Below are 24331 nucleotides of genomic sequence, written 5' to 3'. Positions count from 1 at the left end.
AGAAGAGGATTTTTTTGTTCTGTCTGTCATTGTGTATCAATGGCTTACATTGATGAATAAAGATACATTATTTCTTTGAATAAATGTTTTTTTTTAGCAATGACATAAAATTGGATAAATTGGATCACGGCACACATGAAGAGCGCTCACGGCACACTAATGTACCCCGGTACACTGTTTGGGAATCACTGGTCTAGACCATAGGTCGGCAACCCAAAATGTCGAAAGAGCCATATTCCACCAAAAATACATAAAACAAATCTGTCTTGATCCTCAAAAATCCATCCATCCATCCATTTTCTTTGCCGCTTATCCTCACTAGGGTGCTGGAGCTGATCCCAGCTGTCAACAAGCAGGAGGCAGGGGGCAGCGTACACCCTGAACTTGTTGCCAGCCAATCACAAGGCACATGGAGACATACAGCCGCACTCACAATCACACCTAGGGGCAATTTTGAGTGTCCAATTAATGTTGCATGTTTTTGGGGTGTGGGAAGAAACCGGAGTGCCCGGAGAAAACCCACGCAGGCACAGGGAAAACATGCAAATTGCAAACAGGCAGGTCCGAGATTGAACCCAGGACCTCAGAACTGAGGCCAACGCTTTACCAGCAGAGCCACCGTGCTGCCATCCTCAAAACTTAATAAATAAATAAATAAATAAATAAATATATATATATATATATATATATATATATATATATATATAAGCCTTATACAGTAATCCCTCATCTTTCGTGGTTAATTGATACCAGACCCACCTGCAAAAAAAGTGAAAAACCGCAAAGTAGGGGAAAATGGCGTTTTTTTTTTTTTTTTTTTTGCTTCATAGGTTTGTATTTTTTGCTTCATAGATTTGTATTTTTGCTGGGAATGGCCCATTGCTGAATGAATGGCTTCCAGTTACAGTACTGTACTAATGTATGCTGATGTTTGTTTGTTTGTTTGTTTTTTATTATTATTAATTTTTTTTTTTTTTTTTACTTCATTGATCCATGGTGTTTTGCCGAGGATGGCTTTCTTTTTGGTGCAGAAATCCACGATCCACTGAATCCACAATAGGTGATCTGCGAAGTAGAGAGGGATTACTGTATAAGCCTTATGATGGAGGCTACATCTACTGTATGGATATATCAGTTCACTATCCAAAATACATAATGAACATTCATCATTCAATTTTTATTATTCCTGGAGCTCTTCCTTGAGAGAATGACACACCACTTGTCAAAACTGTGTACGATAGTGTTTAAAGTTTAACTTCCATTATTGATGCATTGTAGAGATAAAATACAGAAAGCTACTTTTATGTCATTTATTTTGAGGATTCCAAAAAAAAAAAAAAAAGATGGAACATGCCTCCTGAAGTTTCAGACTTCACCACGGTAAGAAAATGCAGAATACAACTAAAAAAATAAAACAGTCGGCTTTTGAAAAGGTAAAGTATATAAAATTGTTTTTAAAAAAATTAAAAAAAGAGCCCACGTGATAAACACACTTTGTTGCTAAACATGTGCCTATGACAGAATTATATTCTTACCCCTGTTATGTTACTCGTGTTTTCAGACATCACATCATCTCAAAATCGCGCATGTAAAATGTTAACTGTAATCTTGACATATGACTGCAAGCTCTTGTCCTTGAGGCGATTGCGATACACTATTTAGATTTAATAGTTCACTTTAGAACAGCTGCTTCTCCATATCTACAGGTATATTGATTTAAAATTGCTAATACTCCAAATGCATGTTCCAATAACTGTCAGGAAGAGCACTCCATGTATCAAGCAAGTTTCACGGGTGATGCGAGGCTTTCACTTTTGCTCCATTTGTGGCTTTGGGCAAGTTTGGCTTTCTGGCAAGTGACTTTTTGACTCCCAACTCAGCTGCAGATGTAACATGCATTCCCTGGAATTATCTTTCCACATTATTCTTTTTTATTATTGGACAACTTGTCATTACAGAGCAGGCGTGTAGGGAAACCTTCCGTGTTGGCCGTGAAAGCAAATGATTAAGTCCAAGAACTGTTGAATCTGCTGTTCTCCTAAGCTATCATTGTCTTTTTCCTTTTGCAAGCCATGGCCCATTACACACCTTCTGATGAATTTGCAACAGCCAGCTGCCATGCCAAGCTCAAAGGCGCACGTGTCGCAGGCTATGACGCAAATCTTCGCTGACAGAAATTTTGACAATCAATACAGTATCAGTATCAGTATAGTATAGTAACAACGTAGCCGAATTACGACAACCAATACTTATGACCACGTCCACCAAATTCCCATTAGGTATGATTTTACTGGCAACGCAGTAAGATAGTTGTGGCAGCCCGGCATTGTTCACGAGTTATGGCAGTGCTGCATCCTAGCATCTCACTCTCACAGCAGCATTCTACCACTACATTCAGTGGCTAGATATCATTGCAGTACAATTTTATATCCTTTTACTATACAAATAAAAATTATCTTGAATTCTCTCACAGTAGATCGAGTCCCATATTCCTCCAAGTAAATGATAGCTTGTAGTTTAAACTGTGGTTCATCAGCGTGTCTCTTTGTTGGTGCCATTTTTGGTGGTGCTTAGCCAAAACGATGTTGTTTTGCACAAACACCAGCATTTTATACTTTCTGGGGGGCATGCCTTAAGCATCCTCTCCCACACCCACACTTCCCCCTGTAACGTCTGCATGGTGTCCTCTTACACGTCTGTTTTTTCGCTATATAAGCAGCGTGCCAGCAGGAAATGCTCCCAGTCACTTACAGAGTTTGGACATTTTGTATATGCTCCGATTTACAACCAATCTGTCAGAACCGATATAAGTCGTAACTTGGATAGCGACTGTATTTATTCTGCATATTTTTACAGCAATGGAAAACGTTAACAATGTTTGTCATGTTGTCCTCCTACAGAAATCCCATTAAAACAGAAAATATATTTTTCTCCCCCATCTTTTTCCATTTTCATACAGTTTTGAAAAAACTCCAGGGAGCCACTAGGGCGGTGCTAATGAGCTGAATGTGCATTTGGAGCTGTAGGTTACCAATCCCTCGTCTAAATTGATAACCAGCCAGTCACGGCGACTGGGAAATGAGGGTTGACTAGGAATTTAATTCCCACCACCAGCACCAAAGTAACCAACGTGAAACATGGCCCCAAAACTAATATTATTTATTTGTAGTGTTTCATTTTGTTAATTATTCTATTTTATGAATTTGTCTGTGGCGGCAAGGTAGATGACTAGTGAGCACATCTCCCTCACAGTCCGGAGGACCTGGGTTCAAATCATGCCTTGCCTGAATGGATTTTGCATGTTCCCCCCATGTCTGCGTGGGTTTTCACCCGGCACTCCAGTTTCCTACCACCTCCCAAAAACATGCAGTAATACCAGGCTCTAAATTTGCATCTATATGTGCCCTGCAACTGGCTGGCAACCAGTTCAGGGTGTACCATGCCTCTCACCCATAGTTAGCTAGGATAGGGTCCATCACACCATGCCATAGATCTGAGTGAGGGGAACCAGTACGGAAAATAGATAGATAAAATGCATCTGCTTGGGTGGAACTAAGTATAAGTAGAACTGTCCATAGTTTATCAACACTCATCCAATTACGTTTTCTCCACCCTTAATTCATCTGTTCTATTGCTTGTACCTTGTAAGCAGACAACAGTCATGAAGCAAGGTGTCCTCCACATAAACACCGCGGTCCTCTTGAGTGGGCACAGTCTGGCCATTGTGATGCCACTGCAGCTCAAATGAAGGGTCCAAGTAAGTGACAGTGCATTGAATGGGCAGACGGTCTCCCTGGAAAACCAGCTGCCTTTGCGATGGGATCAAATGAAAGACGGGCATCTCCAGAGCGCCATCTAGGAAATAAAGTATATCAAACAGCAAGGTCAGCATATATAGCATCCCTTCCCCCAAAGCTGACAAATTAAGGTAGTGCATGAGCTCAAGGGTTAAGTCCTACATTCTTGCTGTGAAATGAAAAGACTTGTTTTGGACGTTTCTCCCAGTCTTGTCCGTGGACTTAACATCTACAAATCCAGGATCAAAAGCACAATTCTAACACACTCTTGTTCCAAACCATCTATCTATACACCGAGGCATCATGCCCACATGCTTACATTGTACACAAACACATTTTGTCAGTGTCACCCTCATCCACCGTCTGACCATCTTACGGCATGAGATGAAGAGGAACTGATAAAGGAGAACAGCCTTGAGCACCCCTCTGGACTCTCCTTGACTTCCTGCATGTACAATTAAATGTTAACTGTTCAGCAGTATATTAAGATCTACCGTATTAAAAGCCACACTATCTAACAAGACCAAAATTGACACCTTTCCAAAGTAAGTATTCAACCTTATATCATGTACCTTTTTGATAAGAGCAGATTCTGTACCGTGATGAGCTTGGAAACCTGATTGAAATTTGTCAAAGTCCATTTAAATTCAAGAAATTGCTGAGCTGATTAAAAATAACTTTCTCAACAATCTTGGCTATGAAAGGGAAATCCATTTTTATTCATGAACCAAGATTAGCCTCCAGCCTTGCCAGGAAATTGTACCACGTTGGGACTTATTTAAGAGGGTGTTCAATACAAGGCTCGTAATTTCTTTGGACATACTCCAAAGAGCATAACAATCTTTGCCTCCACTCGTATGCAATCAATTTCGGATGTTGCTGGAATTTGACAGGCAATTTGAAGTATGATTGATAAAAGTTTATCTCCAATTACGAGTTTAAAAGAGACATAAAAGAATCCATGCCTACACCTGAATCTAAACAAAAATGTTGTGCTGTCGAACAACAATGGGACAGCGTATTGGCAACAGTATTGGGACATTGTTATATAAGTATAAGGAAATGAATAGCATTCACCCATGAAAACATTTGTGAGGTCAGGGTGCTCATGTTCAGCATAAAATACATACCACGCACAACCATGCACGCACACACACATACAAACTGGGCTATCCATGGTGATGAAATCTCAGTGTAATTTTACTTCACTATCACTATATCACGATCTTGCCATGGTCTCTTGTCCATTGCTTGGACTTTGTTAAATCGTGCTTGATACAGAATACATAAACAGGACACTGGTAGAGACTGTTGAATTAGAAAAGCGCTGATACTGTTGCAAACTATGCTTTGAGCTAAATGTAGTCTTGTATTTATTTACCTATTGGACACTGTCAGAGAAATATGCCATTTCTGGTTGCAGGTGAAGTCATGTCAAGATGAGACAAAGACACAAATAAATAGTTATCATATTATGATACAGCTCAATGGTCCCCTCTGGATTATTATTCATTATATTTTTTATACTACATTTAGAAATTGAAGGTCTCCAGTAATCAACAAAACTATACATTCTTTGACCACACTGTGGCAGAGAACTGTTTTGCATGCTGAAACAATTTTATATAATGTTACAGTATGTTGTTTGCATGAAATATAACCCTCTACCAACGTACAGTGAAAAAAAAAAAAGTATTCGGACACCTTGCTATATTGCAACTTCTCCCACTTAGAAATCATGGAGGGGTCTGAAATTTTCATCATAGGTGCATGTCCACTGTGAGAGACATAATCGGAAAAAAAAAATCCAGATATCACTATGTATGATTTTTTAATGATTTGTGTGATACAGCTGCAAATAAATATTTGAACACCTGTCTATCAGCTAGAATTCTGGCCCTCAAAGAACTGTTAGTCCCGCTTTAAAAGTCCACCTCCACACCATGTATTATCCTGAATCAGATGCGCCTGTGTGAGATCGTTCGCTGCATAAAGACAGCTGTCCACCCCATACAATCAGTAAGACTCAAACTTGTAACATGGTCAAGACCAAAGAGCTCCACACGGCTGGAAAGGGCTACGGAAAAAATGCCAAACAGCTTGGTTGAGCAATCATTAAAAAATGGACTAAGCTCAACATGACGGTCAATCTCAATCGGAGTGGAGCCCCATGCAGGATATCACCTCATGGGGTCTCAATGATAATGAGAAAGGAATCAGCCCAGGACTACATGAAAGGAGTTGGTCAATGACCTGAAAAGAGCTCGACCACCGTTTCCAAGGTGACTGTTGGTAATATACTAAGACGACATGGTTTGAAATCATGCATGGCACGGTAGGTCCCCTGCTAAAACCAGCATATGTCAAGGCCCGTTTTAAGTTTGCCATTGACCACTTAGAAGATACAGAGGAGTCATGGGAAAAAGTTTTTTGGTCAGATGAGACCAAAATCGAACTTTTTGGTCATAATTCCACTAACCGTGTTTGGAAGAACACCATCCCTAAAGTTAAGCATGGGGGTGGTAGCATCATGCTTTGGAGGTGTCTTTCTGCACATGCGACAGGATGACTCACTGTATAAAGGAGAGGATGACTGCGGCCAAGTATTGTGAGATTTTGGGGAACATCTTCCTTCCCTCAGTCAGAGCATTGGGTTGTGGCTGTTTTGTTCAACAAAACAATGACCCGAAGCACACAGCCAGGAAAACCAAGGAGTGGCTCCGAAAGAAGCATATCAAGGTTCTGGTGTGGCCTAGCCAGTCTCCAGACCTAAACCCAATGGAAAATCGTTGGAGGGACCTGAAACTTCGTGTTTCTCAGCGACAGCCATGAAACCCATCTGATCTAGAGATCTGTGTGGAAGAGTGGGCCAAAATCCTTCCTGCATTGTGTGCAAACCTGGTGAACCTCTACAGGACATGTTTGATCTCTGTAATTCCAAACAAATGCTACTGTACCAAATATTAACATTGGTTTTCTCAGGTGTTCAAATATTTGTTTGCAGCTGTATCACACAAATAAATTGTTAAAAAAATCATAGATTATGATTTGATTTTTTTTTAATTTTTAGCAGCCCTATGGGGGCACAAACCAGTGCAATCTGTAGGCTGGTCCCAAGCCCAGATAAATGCAGAGGGTTGCATCAGGAAGGGCATCCGACATAAAAACTATCCCAAACAAATATGAGCGTTCATCTAAAGAATCCCATACTGGATCGGTTGTGGCCCGGGTTAACAACGCCTGCCCCCGGCACTGCTAACCTGCAGGGTGTCGGTGCAAATTCAGCTCCCGTGGGTCGAAGACAAAGAAGAGGAGGAAACCGGATCCATCGTCAGAAGAAAAAGAAGAATGCACAGAGCCTACAACTGAGTGTAGGGACTTTGAATGTTGGGACTATGACAAGAAAAGCTCAGGAGCTGGTTGCAATGATGATTAGAAGAAAGGCTGATATACTGTGCATCCATGAGCGCAGGTGGAAATTTAGTAAGGCTAGAAGTTTAGGAGCAGGGTTTAAATTATTCTACCACAGAGTAGATGGGAAGAGAAATGGAGTAGGGGCTATTTTAAAGGAAGAGCCGGCTAAGAATGCCTTGGAGGTGAAAAGATTATCGGATCGAGTGATGAGACTAAAATTTGAAATTGAAGGTGTTATGTATAATGTGGTTAGCGGCTATGCCCCACAGGTAGGATGTGACCTAGAATTGAAAGACAAATTCTGGAAGGAACTAGATGAAGTAGTTCTGAGCATCCCAGACAGCGAGAGAGTTGTGATTGGTGCAGATTGTAATGGACATATTGGTAAAGGAGACAGTGGCGATGAAGAAGTGATGGGTAAGTACGGCATCCAGGAAAGGAACTTTGAGGGAGAGATGGTGGTGGACTTTGCAAAAAGGATGGAGATGGCTGTAGTGAACACTTATTTCCAGAAGAGGGAGGAACATGTAGTGACCTACAAGAGCGGAAGTAGAAGCACGCAGGTGGATTATATTTTGTGCAGACGATGTAATCTGAAGGAGGTTACTTACTGTAAAGTAGTGGTAGGGGAGAGTGTAGCTCGACAGCATAGGGTGGTGGTGTGTAGGATGACACTGGTGGTAGGTAGGAAGATTAAGAAGACAAAGGTAGAGCAGAGAACCATGTGGTGGAAGCTGAGAAAGGAAGAATGTTGTGCGGCCTTTCGGAAAGAGGTGAGACAGGCTCTCGATGGACAGCAGAAGCTCCCGGAAGACTGGACTACGACAGCCAAGGTAATCAGAGAGACAGGCAGGAGACTACTTGGTGTGTCTTCTGGTAGGAAAGTAGAGAAGGAGACTTGGTGGTGGTGGTCATACAAGGAAAGAGATTAGCGAAGAAGAAGTGGGACACTGAGAGGACTGAGGAGAGGCGAAAGGAGTACATCGAGATGCGACGTAGGGCAAAGTAGAGGTGGCAAAGGCTAAACAAGAGGCATATGAAGACATGTACACCAGGTTGGACACGAATGAAGGACAAAAGGATCTCTACAGGTTGGCCAGACAGAGGGATAGAGATGGGAAGGATGTGCAGCAGGTAAGGGTGATTAAGGATATAGATGGAAATTTGTTGACTGGTGCCAGTAGTGTACTAAATAGATGGAAAGAATACTTTGAAAAGTTGATGAATGAAGAAAATGAGAGAGAAGGAAGAGTTGAAGAGGCAAGTGTGAAGGACCAGGAAGTGGCAATGATTAGTAAGGCGGTAGTCAGAAAGGCACTACAAAGGATGAAAAATGTAAAGGCAGTTGGTCCTGATGACATACCGGTGGAGGTATGGAAGCAATTTGGAGAGATGGCTGTGGAGTTTTTGACCAACTTATTCAACAGAATATTAGTGGGCGAAAAGATGCCTGAAGAATGGAGGAAAAGTGTTCTAGTTCCCATTTTTAAGAACAAAGGCGATATAGAGGAATAAAGTTGATGAGCCACACAATTAAGTTATGGGAAAGAGTAGTGGAGGCTAAACTCAGGACAGAAGTAAGTATCTGCGAGCAACAGTATGGTATCATGCCTAGAAAGAGTACCACAGATGCATCATTTGCCTTGAGGATGCTAGTGGAAAAGTACAGAGAAGGTCAGAAGGAGCGACATTGTGTCTTTGTGGATCTAGAGAAAGCCTATGACAGAGTACCAAGAGAGGAACTGTGGTACTGCATGCGTAAGTCTGGTGTGGCAGAGAAGTATGTTAAAATAGTACAGGACATGTATGATGGCAGCAGAACAATGGTGAGGTGTGCCTTAGGTGTGACAGAGGAATTTAAGGTGGAGGTGGGACTGCATCAGCTCTCAGCTCTCAGCCCCTTCCTGTTTGCAGTGGTAATGAATAGGGTGACAGATGAGGTTAGACTGAAATCCCCTTGAACCATGATGTTCACAGATGATATTGTGATATGGAGTGAAAGCAGGGAGCATGCAGAGGAACAATTAGAAACTTGGAGACATGCACTGGAAAGGAGAGAAATGAAAATTAGCAAAAGTAAAACAGAATATATGTGCGTGAATGAGAAAGGTGGAGGGGGAAGCGTGAGGCTACAGGGAGAAGAGTCAGCAAGGGTGGAGGACTTCTAATATTTAGGGTCAACAATCCAGAGCAATGGTGAGTGTGGTAAGGAAGTGAAGAAATGGGTCCAAGCAGTTGGAACAGCTGGCGGAAGGTGTCTGGTGTGTTGTGTGACAGAAGAGTCTCCACTAGGATGAAGGCCAAAGTTTACAAAACAGTGGTGAGGCCGGCCATGATGTACGGATTAGAGACGGTGGCCCTGAAGAAACAACGGGAAGCAGAACTGGAGGTAGCAGAAATGAACATGTTGAAGTTCTCACTCGGAGTGAGCAGGTTGGATAGGATTAGAAATGAGTTCATTAGAGGGACAGCCAAAATTTTATGTTTTGGAGACAAGATTCGAGAGAGCAGACTTCGATGATTTGGACATGTTCAGAGGCGAGAGAGTGAGTATATTGGTGGAAGGGTGCTGAGGATGGAGCTGCCAGGCAAAAGAGCGAGAGGAAGACTAAAGAGAAGGTTTCTGGATGTGGTGAGGGAAGACATGAGGGCAGTTGGGGTTAGAGAGGAAGATGCAGGAGATAGGCTAAGATGGAAAAAGATGACACGCTGTGGCGACCCCTAACAGGACAAGCTGAAAGGAAAAGAAGAAGAAGAAGAAGAAGATGATGATCTCTCTCACAGTTGACATCTACCTACGATGAAAATTTCAGACCCCTCCATGATTTCTAAGTTGGAGAATTTGCAATATAGCAGGGTGTTTAAATACTTATTTTCTTCACTTTATATGGCACACTACTTATCCTCTTCAGGTTGCTGGATGAGCAGGATCCTATCCCAGAAAACCTTGGGCAAGAGACATCCTGGACTGCTCCCCAGGCAATCATAGGGCACATGGAGAAAAACAAACCTTCACATTTACAGCTAAGGACAATTTAGTCTGCAATTAACCTAACATATGTTTTTGGAATTTGGGAGATAAGACGGAGTACTCTGAGAAAATCCACGTAAGCATGGGAAGAACTTTTATTGTATTAAGCAGAAATTCACTTGCTTCTGTGTTTCGGACCATTGACCTTTTGGAATACCCTTCCTCTTTTGAGCTTCAATTGTTGAACAAATGGCCTCAAGTTCTTAACAAAACACCTTTTCCTTTGATGATAGAGTAACGGGCACCCAGGCTCTTGCAACCACTATTCTCCCTTGCCGGGATAGATGACAACAGAGTGGAGAGATTCACTTCGGAAACAGACGCTAAGTGAATCACAAGCCCAGATCATCTCAGCCAGACATAGACATTGTTTTTTGCATGCCTACACTAATTACTAGAACCCACACCATCAAACCAGAGACAGCAGATAGTTACGTTGCACCAGAGCACTAAATTAATTAATGTCCACCACAAGCTACCTCAACAGACCCTCAACAAGAAAGGTGTCTCTTACCTGCTGTGCCAGTGTGGTGCTTGGGCAGGCAAGCCAGGCGAATTAGTTGATCATGACACCCACAGACGACAGAATACCACAGCAGTCCATATTCTTTGCCGGACTTCACTGGGATTTAAGATTTTAAGAACTTTACATCAGTGCCACTAGTGATTCCTGTAAACTTGAATGTCTGTTGAATCTGTTGTCAACTGAGCCAGATGAAGTGTTTCACATCGTCAGATAAATGCCACATGGCAAATAATACTGTTCACAGCAATTACATAATTCTTGAAACATTTGTTACTGGGATTGAAGAGGATGGGACAATGCAAGGCAGGAAAATGGTCTCATTATTTACTTGTTCTAATCACAATGAATCCGAAAATGGAAAAGTAACAGTCATGGGGTCTGCTGTCCTATCTCTCAAAGGCAGTGAGAAAGGAAGGAGTGGTGAGAAGAAAACTCCTCCTCTGTTTCTTTTCGGGCATAAAAATGCCAGAGCTACTCTCGCCCCTGGTCTCCCTACCGGAGGCTCTCTTGCCTGTGGTCTCCCACACCATGCTCGCCCGCTCAGCTGTCTCTTCTGACCAACCGGCCTGCCCCATCCAAAAGGCCCGACGTCACCACGATATGCCACCAACACATCGGACCATCGCTGACTGCAGAGCATCCTGCAGGTGCTCCAAGCTACCCTTTTTGGGGCTCTGCCACTCCGGGGAAGGACAGAAATGAACACCACATATCTGCTTTGAACTTCTTGCGAGAGACAGACGGATTTAACAGGAAGTAACTCACGCGCTGCTTCTATATTCTTCTTTCCTCCTAAATTAATTATATTTTTATTTAACCTGCACTACATTAGAAAGCTCTCCAAGTCCGAGGCAGCAAAAAAAAAAAAAAAAAAAAGACCAACCATGATGCGGCCGCCACCATACTTCAGATTTGGGATAAGCTTTAAGCCTTTCTCCAAGCATGTTGTTGTGTTTGCTCTCCAAACAATTTTGTCTTTTGTTTCATAGTTCCACAGAACATCTTGCAAGTACAGTAGTGCTGTGGAATATCCCAATGCTCTTCAGTAAAATTGTTTTTTAATCAAAAAGGTTCTTTCTCAGGGTTCTCCCATGAATTCTATTGTTTTTTTTTTAATGTTTTCTCTATGGTAGATTTGTCAACAGAGATGCTGGCATGTGTCTGTGATTGAAGTTTTCAGCTGACGCTTCATTTTTTTCCTAAACCTGGGGGCAGCAGCGTGTCAGTTGGTAGACTGACTCTTCGATTGACCAAAAGGTTGCCCATTCCAATCCCTGGTTCAACTGTCAGTATGTCCAAATGTCTTTGGGCAAGACACTGGACCCTAATTTGCTCTGAGTGGTCCTAGCAGCACCTCAAATGGCACCAGCAAATGTGTGTTTGAATGGGTGAATGTCAAGTGTGATGGTGCTGAAAAACCACACTATAAGTATAGTCCATTTACCTCATTTAACATTCTGGGCTGTGTACTTCATCTTTCCAGGAGATAAGCAACTCTGCTGGACTTCCTGCCTTTATACACGATTTGATTAACTTTGGACTGATGAACATGAAGACTTTTAGAGATACTTCCATTACCTTTTGCAACTTCATACAATACAACAATTGTTTATCATAGGTCTTCTGAGACTTTTTTGGGGAGAAGCATGTTACACATCAGGCAATGGTTCTTTACAAGAGACATTGCTAACCTCCAGATTGGCTCACACCTAACTAATGAGCTCTTAGATAATATCCAGCCCAGGATTTTTCCTTACATTTTCCTCCCTTACAATGAGTTTGTTCGTCATTCATTCATTCATTCATTCATTCATTTTCCATTCCGCTTATCCTCACTTGGGTCCCAGGTGTGAAGAATCTTATCCCAGATATCTCCAGCAAGAGGGGGGGGGGGGGTATACCCTGAACTGTGAGTCAGCCAATTGGAGGGCACAAAGAAACAACCAACCATTCGTGCTCACATTCATCCCAACAGGCAATCTGGAGTCTTTAGTTGACCTACCCTGCATATTTTTTGGGATGTGGGTGGAAACTGGAGTAACCTGAGAAAACCCACGAAGGCACAGGGATAACATGCAAACAACACACAGATGGGGTTGGATTTGAACCCCAGTCCTCAGAACTGTGAGGCAGATGTGATAAATAGACATCCATTATGCAGCTCAATAAAATTCTGAAATATATATTTTTTTACCTTTTCCTGTTTTATACAAGATTCTATATAAAGTCCTGACCTCAACCCAATTGAAATGCTGCAGCATGACCTCAATAGAGCTAGTCACACCAGAAATCCCATGATTCTTGCTGAACTTCCACACTTTTGTGAATTCATTCAGATCATTGTGCACACCTGATCCGTAACTACAGGAAGCTACAGGAAAAGGAGTGTTAACGAGTTATTAAATCCAAGGATTCACTCACTTTTTCCTGCCTGTCCTGCAAATGATTAAATGTTATACTCTATAAAAATCCGAACACATTTGTCAATAGCTGTGTGGTATTAGTTTAACAAGACTTTATTCTGTTGATATGGATGATGATCAGATCATATTTAATGACCAATTTATGTGGAAATCTAAGAAATTCTATAGTGTCCACAGACTTTCCCCTCCCACTGGTTAAGAGCTTTTGGAGGGAAGTGTAACTACAATTTCTTCAGCCAAGATTTGACACTGACGGTGGCTGGCAACACAATTTCCCAGCACTCACATTACACAGATAAAAAGTACAATTTATCCCATAAGGCCTCGCTTCTACAGAGCGAGACGTGGCTCATAACACATGGAACCTGTGGGATAGATATGGTAATATTACCATGAACTACAAGGCTGCCAGCCTTGTGTGTAAAGCTACAGAATGAAATGACAACATAAATTTATCATCTTTCAGACAAACCACTTCAACAATTTTGCTTGTGTATTATCCAATGACTTATACAGTACTATGAGACTACGGTAATGTGTGGTTGGAATTAAGAAGTAGTGTACACACAATGCAAAAAAAAATATATATATGTTAACAAAATCTTAAAAAAAGACACAAGCTACACCATGATATGAACGCAGTGGAACAGTGGATTTAAAAAGTCTAGAAACCTCTGTTTAGATGCCAGGTTTTTGTGAACCAAAAAAATGAAACCATTTGTTTTTTCCCAATAGGCTCACAACCAGTTCAGGGTGTACACTGCCTACTGCTTGTTGATAGCTGGGATAGGCTCCACCACTCCTGCGACCCTCGTGAGGATAAGTGGCTCTGAAAACAGATGGATAGATTCCCTTGTTGCTACTTGAAGCAGTTCTTTCACATGGGTGCCAGTCAGAACAGATCGCTGATTTTTTTAAAGTAGCCAACTTCTGACTGTGTAGTCCAGTCCCTTTTGGAAATTCCAGGTCAATGTTAGTGTAGAGTCAGCTGAAGTGTTGCTGCAGACTTAAAGGTTTGAAATGTGATAAAAACGTCTGACACAAAAGACAGAGTGGCTTGCTGTTGAATTCAACAAAAAAATATGAGCTATCCTACTCTGGTAAAAATGTCCTGTGTTTAAATGTGCATTTTCCCCTGCCATTCTGAGAGTAAATTTGACATTATTATTATTATGATTACTTTCTAGAGAGATTGGCAACTAGGAAACTTCGAACTATTTTCATTCAATGTCCAGGTCAGTTTTGGGAAAATACAATGATAAACTAAACCAAAGCATGCATGTACATTAAAAAATCTAAACTTCAATATCCTTTCATGCCTTCATAAGAGCTGTGTGAAAACGGGGAAGCCAGTTCGATAGTTGCGGGTTTGTCACCCCTTGTAGTTTGCAGAAGATAGATCAAGCAGAGAAAAGCTGATGAGTGGTAAGCCACAATCAATGTTATTCACTCCAATTAAATCATCAGTATGCATTTCAAATGTATGCCAGCTTCAACAGAACTGTGATTCGTTGAAGTAAATTATTGATTAATTCACTGTACATAAAAACATGTTTTGTTGACTGAACTTGTATGTATCTGTCCATCCTGTGCCACACTGAGTTTCCAACTTAGGAGAGCACAACCAAAAAATTACTCTGGGAGAAGCCAACACCGACTGTCACGGTGCACAGTTTGGCTATAAGTGAAATAGCATGCCCGTTTCTTATGACTGTCTCCTAGTGATGATCATTCAGATTCTCCCAAATTGCATTACTCCAATGATGATATGTCAGAATAATTATAATTGATTAAACATGTCATATTTAAAGACGCAAAATCACTCATAGCAATTTGTCTCAACCTTGATCAATCACACTGAGTATGCAAAATGTAACTATTGGTAGACACTCCAACAAGAACACGTAAAATAAACAGTGTGACGTTATTTGCAGGTTTGGCAGACGGAAACATGGGTGCACCTGATGAGGAAAACAGTTTTATGTTTATATTAGCAATCAGGATTGTACTCGTTTTTGGACATGCAAACACAGGGTAAATCACGCCCACAGTGGATATCTGGTCTTTTATGAAGATAATAAAAAAGGTTAGAGATCTATGTCCACCTGTTAGCTCCTGAAATTATTTTTCCACACACAAAATGCTTTTTTGCTTTTGTCTGTGTGTCATTCACAAAAGTTGAGTTGAAGACTCTTTTTGTCTGTTTCAACAAATAAGAGTAGAGCACATATTACTGTATTTCGCTGACATCAAGGTTGTATTGATGCCATTTTATCAATAGGCCTCTTTTGAAACAGCAGCTAGACATCAATGAGACCGTGAGAGTTTGGGCTAACAGAAGAACCAGCGGGAGTGTTTTTATTTAAAAAATAACTGCTTATTATGATTATTATCCAACTGCTGGAACACCCATTTCTATTCTTTGAATCATTCATCCATTTTCTGATCCGCTTATCCACAGAAGGGTGATGGAAATGCTGCAGCCTATCCTCGCTATTTTTGGGCAGGAGATGGGGTATACCCTAAACTGGTTGCCAGCCAATTGCAATCTCATCTAGGGGCAATTCAAAGTCTCCAATTAAGGCATGTTTTTGGGATGTGGGAGGAAATCGGAGTGCCCGGAGAAAACCCACGCAGGCACAGGGAGAACATGCAAACACCACACAGGGGGAGGCTTTTAACCCAGTCATCAGAACTGTGAGGCCAGCGCTCTGACCATTTACTCCACCATGACGCCCTCTTTGGAGCAAAAACTAATTATTTTTATTTGTAATAATCAACTGCTGTTAACACCCATTTCACCTATGCCTCAACAGGCGCTATTATCTTTATATTCATTTGTGCATTTGCACAAAAGTCAGATGTCCATTGCATATTGTATTTCTGTTCCATTTTGGTAGAGGCCTCATTCCGATTTGGGTTATCTGGTTTGATGTAGTTATCCACTTTACACAGTGTGACACGCTTTCAAAGGGCAACTTGAAAAAAAAAATCAATAAAAACAAGGATTCTGTTACTTGATGAGGAGAAAACACATCAATTACCATTGATACTATACAAGCATTCATCCAATGAACCATCAGTACGCGGGTAAATATAATGCTCATGTGGACCCTGACCAAGATGCGTCTGAAGCCCCTGCAGTCTATACCATGAAGCCAATGTAAAATAACTTCTGAATGGCCTCTAAAAATGGCTGGTGTAACAGCACACACCATACAAAGTACAACAATTATAAATTGCCTTCTGTTGGGTGAAGAAATTATGTATGCTAAACCGGAGTTGTGTTGTTCAACAGCAAAAAGATCCAAGCATGGCGAGAGTAACAGGAGGAGAACATCAACACAGTTCTGTAATCAGTAATCGGATAAGGCATGCTTCCAAGCCTGAAAGAAGTGTGCCTCTTGCTGATGCTGGATGATAACCATGGCCTCTTGACTATGAATTCACCAGAATTATCATAGATTTACTTTGTATTGTGAATCCAAATTCAAAATGCATAGAATTAGGATTACATAAAATGAGTCGTTTTGTGACAGGGCAATCTCAGAACGATGCATCCAGTGTCAATGCATAAGGACAGATGAATGCCGTTCACCCTTTAAGGAAAGTGTATTACATAAGAGATACATATAATGGCTCCTTTCATCAAGCGCATACACAAATAAGCCTACAGATAACCCATGATATTGTCATTCCAAAGCAATATCCCCTGCCAGGAAAGAAAGAAGAAGAAAGAAAGCGAGGATGAATCTTTCATACTAGACATAATTCCCCTGTGGACAGCAGCATGAAGCAATGAAGGGGAGACAAAAAGATTGTCTGCCTTTGACCAGATATTTAGGGAAAAAAAAGTAGGACTACAGAATCGTTTTTTTTTTTTTTGTTTTGTTTTGTTTCTGATGGAACTAAAAACTTGAAGCTAGTAAAGAACAAATTAGTTATGTTTGAAAATGCTTAAAGATGTCATAGTGAAATGTCTTGAGAATTGCAAGTTAGTAGCAGTGGGTACAGTATGTTAGCCATGTTAGTCGATCCATCCAGCCACCATACATCCATCCATCCATTTTCTGATCCGCTTATCCTCACGAGGGTTGCAGAAGTTCTAGAGCCTACAGACAAACAGCCACACTCACAATCACACCCAGGGGAAATTTAGTGTCCAATTAATGTTGCATGTTTTTGAGATGTGCGAGGAAACCGGAGTGCCTGGAGAAAACCCACGCAGGCAGGGGTAAAACATGCAAACTCCACATAGGCGAGTCCAGGATTGAACCCGGGACCTCAGAACTTTGAGGCCAACGTTTTCCAGTTGTGCTGCTGTGTTGGCCTATTTATTTATTTATTTATCTCTCTATTTATTTATTTATTAACACTTATCCTCACTTGGATCACAGGCATGCTGGAGCCTATTCCAGCTGACTCTGGGCAAGAGGCGGGTTACACCCAACACTGGTCACCAGCCAATTGCAGGGCACAAACTTATTAAAATAAAACAAAAACAAAAACAAAAAAACAGTTCCGTAGCTAGGCAATTTGGAGTCTTCAATTAACCTACTGTGCATGTTTTCGGGATGAGGGAAGAAACCAGAACACCCAGAGAAAACCAACACAGGTACAATGAGAGCACAAGCAAGGCCAGATTTGAACTCAATTCCTCACACGTGTAAAACAGGTGTGCGAACCAGTTATTCACCGCGCTGCCCGTTATGGTATGCAGTGAAGAAAATAAGTATTTGAACACCCTGCTGTATTGCAAGTTCTCCCACTTAGAAATCATGAAGGGTCTGAAATTTCCATCGTAGGTGCATGTCCACTCTGAGAGAAATAATCTCAATAAAAAATCCAGAAACAACAATGTATAATTTTTTTTAATGATTTATTTGTGTGATACAGTTGCAAATAGGTGTTTGAAAACCTGTCCATTAGGTTTAAGTCTGACCCTCAAAGACCTTTAAAAGTCCACCTCCACTCCATGTATCCTGAATCAGAAGCACCTTTGTGAGGTTGTTAGCTGCATAAAGACACCTGTCCACCCCATACAATCGGTAAGACACAAGCTTGTGACATGACCAAGACCAATGAGCTGTCCAAAGACACCAGAGACAAAATTGTACAACTCCACACAGATGGAAATGGGTACGGAGAAATTGTCAAGCAGCTTGGCAAAAAAAGGTACACTGTTAGAGCAATCATTAGAAAATGGAAGAAGCTAAACATGACGGTCAATCTCAATCGGAGTGGAGCCCTATGCAAGATATCATCTCGTGGGGTCTCAATGATCCTTAGAAAGGTGGTGAATCATCAGCCCAGGACTACTTGACAGGACTGAAAAGAGCTGGGACCATTGTTTCCAAGGTGACTGTTGGCAATACACTAATATGTCATGGTTTGAAATCACACATGGCACGGAAGGTTCCCCTGCTTAAACCAACACATGACCAGGCCCGTCTTAAGGTTGCCAATGACCATTTGGATGATACAGAAGAGACATGGGAGATCGTTTTGTGGTCAGGTGAGACCAAAATTGAACTTTTTGGTCATAATTCCATTAACCATGTTGGAGGAAGACGAATGATGAGTTCCATCCCAAGTACACCATCCCTACTGTGAAGCATCGGCATGGTAGCATCATGCTTTGGGTGTATTTTTCTGCACATGGGACAGAAATGTCATGCTCCTGGCATCCTGCCCAGACTGGCCGTGGCCAGCCAATTAGTCGGCACACACCTGCACCCTGTTTCGGCTGATTACACCCGGTACTTATAGGACACGGGGGACAACTGATCCTCCGCCATATCGTTGATTCTCATGCCTCGTTCCCGCACTCCCGTATACCTGACCTACCATGTACCGACCCTCGCCTGTTCCCTGATAATCCCAGTAAGCCTGCCTCTTCTGAGACTGCTGCTTTTCCTGACTGACCCGCTGATCATTGACCACGGACCGAATAAAGGCTTTCTGTACACTACCTGTTTGCCTCTGGAGTCGTGCATTTGGGTTCGCCCTCGAGTTTCGATCTGGCCACAACATGGACCCAGCCGACTCCGAAGCCATCCGGCGCTCGTTACAGTTCCAGAAGAGATGCCTTGCTGAGCAGGAGGGTGCTCTTCAGGTAACGAATCAACGTCTCCATGAGATCTGTGCCCGGCTGGAGCCGTGGCTAGCATCCAAAGCTAGCGCGGCAGCTATGCCGACGATGGTTACTCCGCCTGTCGCCCGGAGTCCACCTGTTCCGCCTGTTGCGAAGCCCTCCCGTGCCAGCATAACTCCGCTCTCCCGACCGGAATTTTTCTCAGGCGACTCAGGCAACATCAAGCCCTTCCTTGCGCAGTGCGACCTCCATTTCGAACTGCAGGCGTCCACTTTCTCCACAGACTGCTCCAGGATCGCTTTCATAATTTCCTACATTACGGGAAGGGCGGAGGCGTGGGCCACAGTAGAATGGAGTCGCAACTCGGACTCGGATATCTGCCGTTCATGGACGACGTTCGTCCGCGCGCTCACCCAAGCATTCCAGTACGCGGCTCCAGAATGCAAGGCGGCGGCCTCACTCATGACAATTCGCCGAGGCCGTCGTCGCATGTCAGACTACGCTATCAAATTCCGTATCCGGGCCGCCGAGAGCCGGTGGAACGAGGAGGCTCTCAATGACGCCTTCTACCAGGGACTTTCCCCACAGATCCGTGGTCACCTCATTGCTGTGGCTCTTCCTCCTTCGCTGGACACCCTCATCGCACTGGCCCTCAAGGTGGATCAGCGCTTGGCCGTGCAGAGGCAGATGGACCGCATGACCGAGGAGGAGACGGAGAGGCTCAGCCCGGTCGCTTCCCGGCCGCCCACGCTTACGCCAGCGACGAGAAAGGCGTTGTTTCTACTGTGGGCATCTTGGACACCTAATCGCCTGCTGTCCGGTTCAACCGAAGCGCTCTGACCTTAGGATCTCTACGCCGGTGAGTGTGCGGTATACTGTCGCTGAGTCAGGGCGGTCACATTTGTACCTTACCGTAGGAACGGACTCTCACTCATGCCTAGTGACTGCGTTCATTGACTCCGGTTCAGACGCTAACCTAATAAATCCCCGTGTGGTCGAAGCGTTGCGTGCGGTGACCTTCCCCACACAGCGTCTTCATATTGCTTACGCCGCCAACGGCAAGTTCCTCTGCCGGGTTACACACCGCACACAAACCTTACGTATTGACTTTCCGGACACGCACACGGAGCGCATTAGTTTCCACGTTTTTAACTCTAGCAGCAGTGATATAATCCTGGGGAGCCCGTGGCTCAAGAGACACAACCCCCACATTGACTGGGTCCCGGGTTGGATAATGGCATCGGGTGAGGACTGTCACAAGCAGTGTCTCGCTGCTCGGGAGGACGGAGGGATTCAAGTTGCTGAACTGAGTACCACCTCCGAATTAGCCACAGTGCCCTCTTGCTACCACGATTTAAAGGAGGTTTTTTCTGAGTCCCAGGCAAAATCTCTCTGCCGCCGCATCGGCCTTATGACTGTGCTATCGAACTCCTCCCAGGCACCTCACCTCCCAGAGGGAGACTGTACTTTTTGACCAGGCAATGAGGGATTACGTCGAGGAGTCGCTGGCAACCGGACTCAATCACCCATCGTCTTCACCAGCCGGTGCAGGGTTTTTTTTTCGTTAAGAAGAAGGATTCCACTTTACGACACTGCATCGACTACCGAGGATTGAATGACATCACGGTCAAGAACAGGTACCCCTTGCCCTTAATCACAACGGCATTTGAACTCCTCCAAGGAGCCTGGATCTTCACCAAGCTGGACTTGTGCAGCACGTATCATCTGGTGCGGATCTGGGAGGGCGACGAATGGAAGACGGCTTTCAACACTCCCACGGGGCATTACGAGTATCTTGTGATTCCCTTTGGACTGACCAATGCCACAGCCGTCTTCCAAAACTTTATTAATGTCGTGCTTCGGGAGTTCCTGAACAAAAACGCATTTGTATACCTTGACGACATTCTTATATTTTCAGCAGACCTGACCTCCCATATCCGACAGCTCATAGAGGTGCTCCAGCATCTCTTGCAGCACCAGCTGTTCATGAAATGGGAGAAGTGCGAGTTCCACTGACCATCTGTGTCCTTTCTGGGCTTAATCCTGGCAGAAGGGGAGATATGGATGGATCCCGGGAAGATAGCGGTGCTTCGGTGGCCCACCCCCGTCAGCAGGAGGGACGTGCAGAGGTTCATTGGCTTCGCAAATTTCTACAGAAAGTTCATTCGGAACTTCAGCGCCATGGCTGCCCCTCTGCACGCCCTCACCTCTCCGCACAACGTTTTCGAATGGTCCAGGACCTGCCAGGAGGCCTTCAATAAACTTAAGGCAAGTTTCACCACTGCAACCATTCTCATTATCCCAGTTCCAGATCGCCAGTTCGTGGTGGAGGTGGACGCGTCGGACTCGGGAATCTGAGCCATTTTGTCACAAAGACGGAAGGATCCACCCATGTGCGTTCCTTTCTAGGAAGCTAACCCTGGCAGAGAGAAACTACGACGTGGGGGATTGCAAAATGCTGGCGGTTAAGACGGCTATGGAGGAGTGGCGGCACTGGCTGGAGGGCTCACAAGTACCGTTCGTGGTCCTCATCGACCCAAAAAAAAACCACAGTACCTGAGGACCGCGAAGCGGTTGAACGGCCGCCAGGCCAGGTGGGCTCTCTTCTTCACCCGCTTCTGCTTCACTCTGTCCTTTCGCCCAAGTTCCAAGAACGGTAAGTCGGACGCCTTCTCACAGATCCACGAGGTGGAGCGCACGGAGTCAGTAGCGGCTCCTATCCTGTCAGAGGTGTGCTTTGTGTCCGGCTTCACCTGGGCGGTCGAATCACGGGTGAAGGAGGCCCTGGGAGAGACGCTGCCGCCCGCAGATTGTCCGTCTGATCGCCTGTTGGTCATTCCATCACTTCACGGGGAGACGTCGTCAATTGGGCCCATTCTAACAAGACGGCTGCCACCCGGGTATGGCAAAAACTCATTCTGTGGTCGAACAGAGATTCTGGTGGCCCAACCTCAGCAAAGACGTGAAGGAATTTGTGAATGAGTGTGTGCGGCCAATAACACTTCCCGTTTACGACCGGTGGGAGAGTTCCGGCCTCTGTCCATCCCTTTCCGCCCATGGTCACAGATCGCGTTGTACTTCGTCACCGGCCTACCGCGCTCTCAGGGAAACACAGTTGTGCTGTCTGTAGTGGACCGATTCTCCAAGATGGTTCATTTCGTGCCACGTCCGAAGATCCCGTCGGCCAACCAGACAGCCCAGCTGGTGTTGGACGAGGTCTTCCGCTATGACGGGTACCCCCGGGACATCGTCTCGGAGAGAGGCCCACAATTCAACGCCCGCTTCTGGAAGGAATTCTGCACCCTCATCGGCGCTTCGGATAGTCTAACTTCATGCCATCATTCGGAGTCTAACGGCTAAACAGAGAGGGTAAATCAGGAATTAGAGACCGGACTTCAATGCTTAGCATCTAAGTACTAGAGCACGTGGACCCAGCACCTCAAATGGGTTGAGTACGCCCACAACTCCCTACCCTCCGCCTCAACAGGTATGGCTCCACTCCACGTTGTGCACGGAGTACGCTGCTGCGCATGGGCAATATCTACATGTCCGCAGCAGACCGCAAGAGGAGAGCCGCACCAGAACTCAGGGTGGGGCAGCGAGTGTGGCTTTCCACCAAGGATCTCCCGCTGCGGATGGAATCCCACAAACTTGTTCCCAGGTTCGTTGGTCCGTTCCCGATCACCAAAATCATTAACCCGGTCGCCGTATCAGTTAGACTACCCAGGTCGATGAGGGTGCACCCTACGTTCCACCTCAGCAGACTACGCCTGGACCGTCCTTCGCCGCTGGTTCCTCCGGCCATACCGCCCCCCTGCATGGTGGACGGCGGGCCGGTGTACGCAGTGCGCCGGTTGCTGTCTTCCTGCCGCAGAGGAAGGGGGTTCCAGTATCTGGTGGATTGGGAGGGATACGGACCGGAGGAGCACTCTTGGAGCCCCTCGCACTTCATTGTGGACCCCTCCCTCATTGAGGACTTCCATGCGGCCCATCCAGACGCTCCTGGGCCATCGGGAGCCGGCCGTTGGGGGGGGGGGGGGGTACTGTCCTGCTCCTGGCATCCTGTCCAGGCTAGGCATGGCCAGCCAATTAGTTGGCACATACCTGCACAATGTTTTGGCTGATTACACCCGGTACTTATAGGACACGGGACACAACTAGTCCTCCGCCAGATCGTTGATTCTCATGCGTCGTTCCCGCACTCCCGTAGACCTCACCTATCGTGTACCGACCCTTGCCTGTTCCCTGACCATCCTCGTAAGCCTGCCTCTTCTGATACTGCTGCTTTTCCTGACTGACTCGCTGATCATTGACCACGGACCGAATAAAGGCTTTCTGTACACTACCTGCTTGCCTCTGGACTCGTGCATTTGGGTCCGCCCTCAATCCTCCTTCGTGACAACAATGACTGCACCATTTTAAGGAGAGGATGACCGTGGCCATGTATTGTGAGATTTTGGGGAACAACCTCTTTCCCTCAGTCGGAGGATTCAAGATGGGTCATGGCTGGCTCTTTTAACATGACCTGAAGCACACAGCCAGGAAAACCAAGGAGTGGCTCCGTAAGAAGCATATCAAGGTTCTGGTGTGACCTAATCAGTCTCCAGACCTGAACCCAATGGAAAATCTTTAGAGAGCGCTGAAACTCCGTGTTTCTCATGGATGACAGCCCAGAAACCTGTCTGATCTAAAGAAGATCTGTGTGGAGGAGTGGGCCAAAATCCCTCCTGCAGTGTGTGCAAACCTGGTGAACAACTACAGGAAACATTTGACCTCTGTAATTGCAAACAAAGGCTACTGTACCAAATATTAACATTGGTTCTCTCAGGTGTTCAAATACTTATTTGCAGCTGTATCACACAAATACATCATTTAAAAAATCATACATTGTGATTTTTTTTGTTAGATTACCTCTCTCACAGTGGACATGCTCCTATGATGAAAATTTCAGACCCCTCCATGATTTCTAAGTGGGAGAACTTGCAATATAGCAGGGTGTTCAAATACTTATTTTCTTCACTGTACAGATATATTGAAATTCAAATG

The 24331-nt window shown here is 44.3% G+C and overlaps 1 protein-coding gene across 3 annotated transcripts in view; it reads right to left on the bottom strand.

The window, feature by feature from the left end:
* LOC133509803 (adhesion G protein-coupled receptor A1) overlaps nucleotides 1-24331 on the bottom strand; it is a 244421-nt gene that overhangs the window by 154752 nt on the left and 65338 nt on the right. For all 3 annotated transcript variants that reach the window (XM_061837178.1, XM_061837179.1, XM_061837180.1), the window contains one exon: nucleotides 3642-3855. In XM_061837178.1, the coding sequence (XP_061693162.1) occupies nucleotides 3642-3855 (214 nt within the window). The remainder of the gene's footprint in view (nucleotides 1-3641; nucleotides 3856-24331) is intronic.

Source organism: Syngnathoides biaculeatus, chromosome 12 (genome assembly GCF_019802595.1).
Source record: "Syngnathoides biaculeatus isolate LvHL_M chromosome 12, ASM1980259v1, whole genome shotgun sequence".
NCBI classification, from domain to species: Eukaryota; Metazoa; Chordata; class Actinopteri; order Syngnathiformes; family Syngnathidae; genus Syngnathoides; species Syngnathoides biaculeatus.
This window is presented reverse-complemented; position numbering and strand designations above follow the sequence as displayed.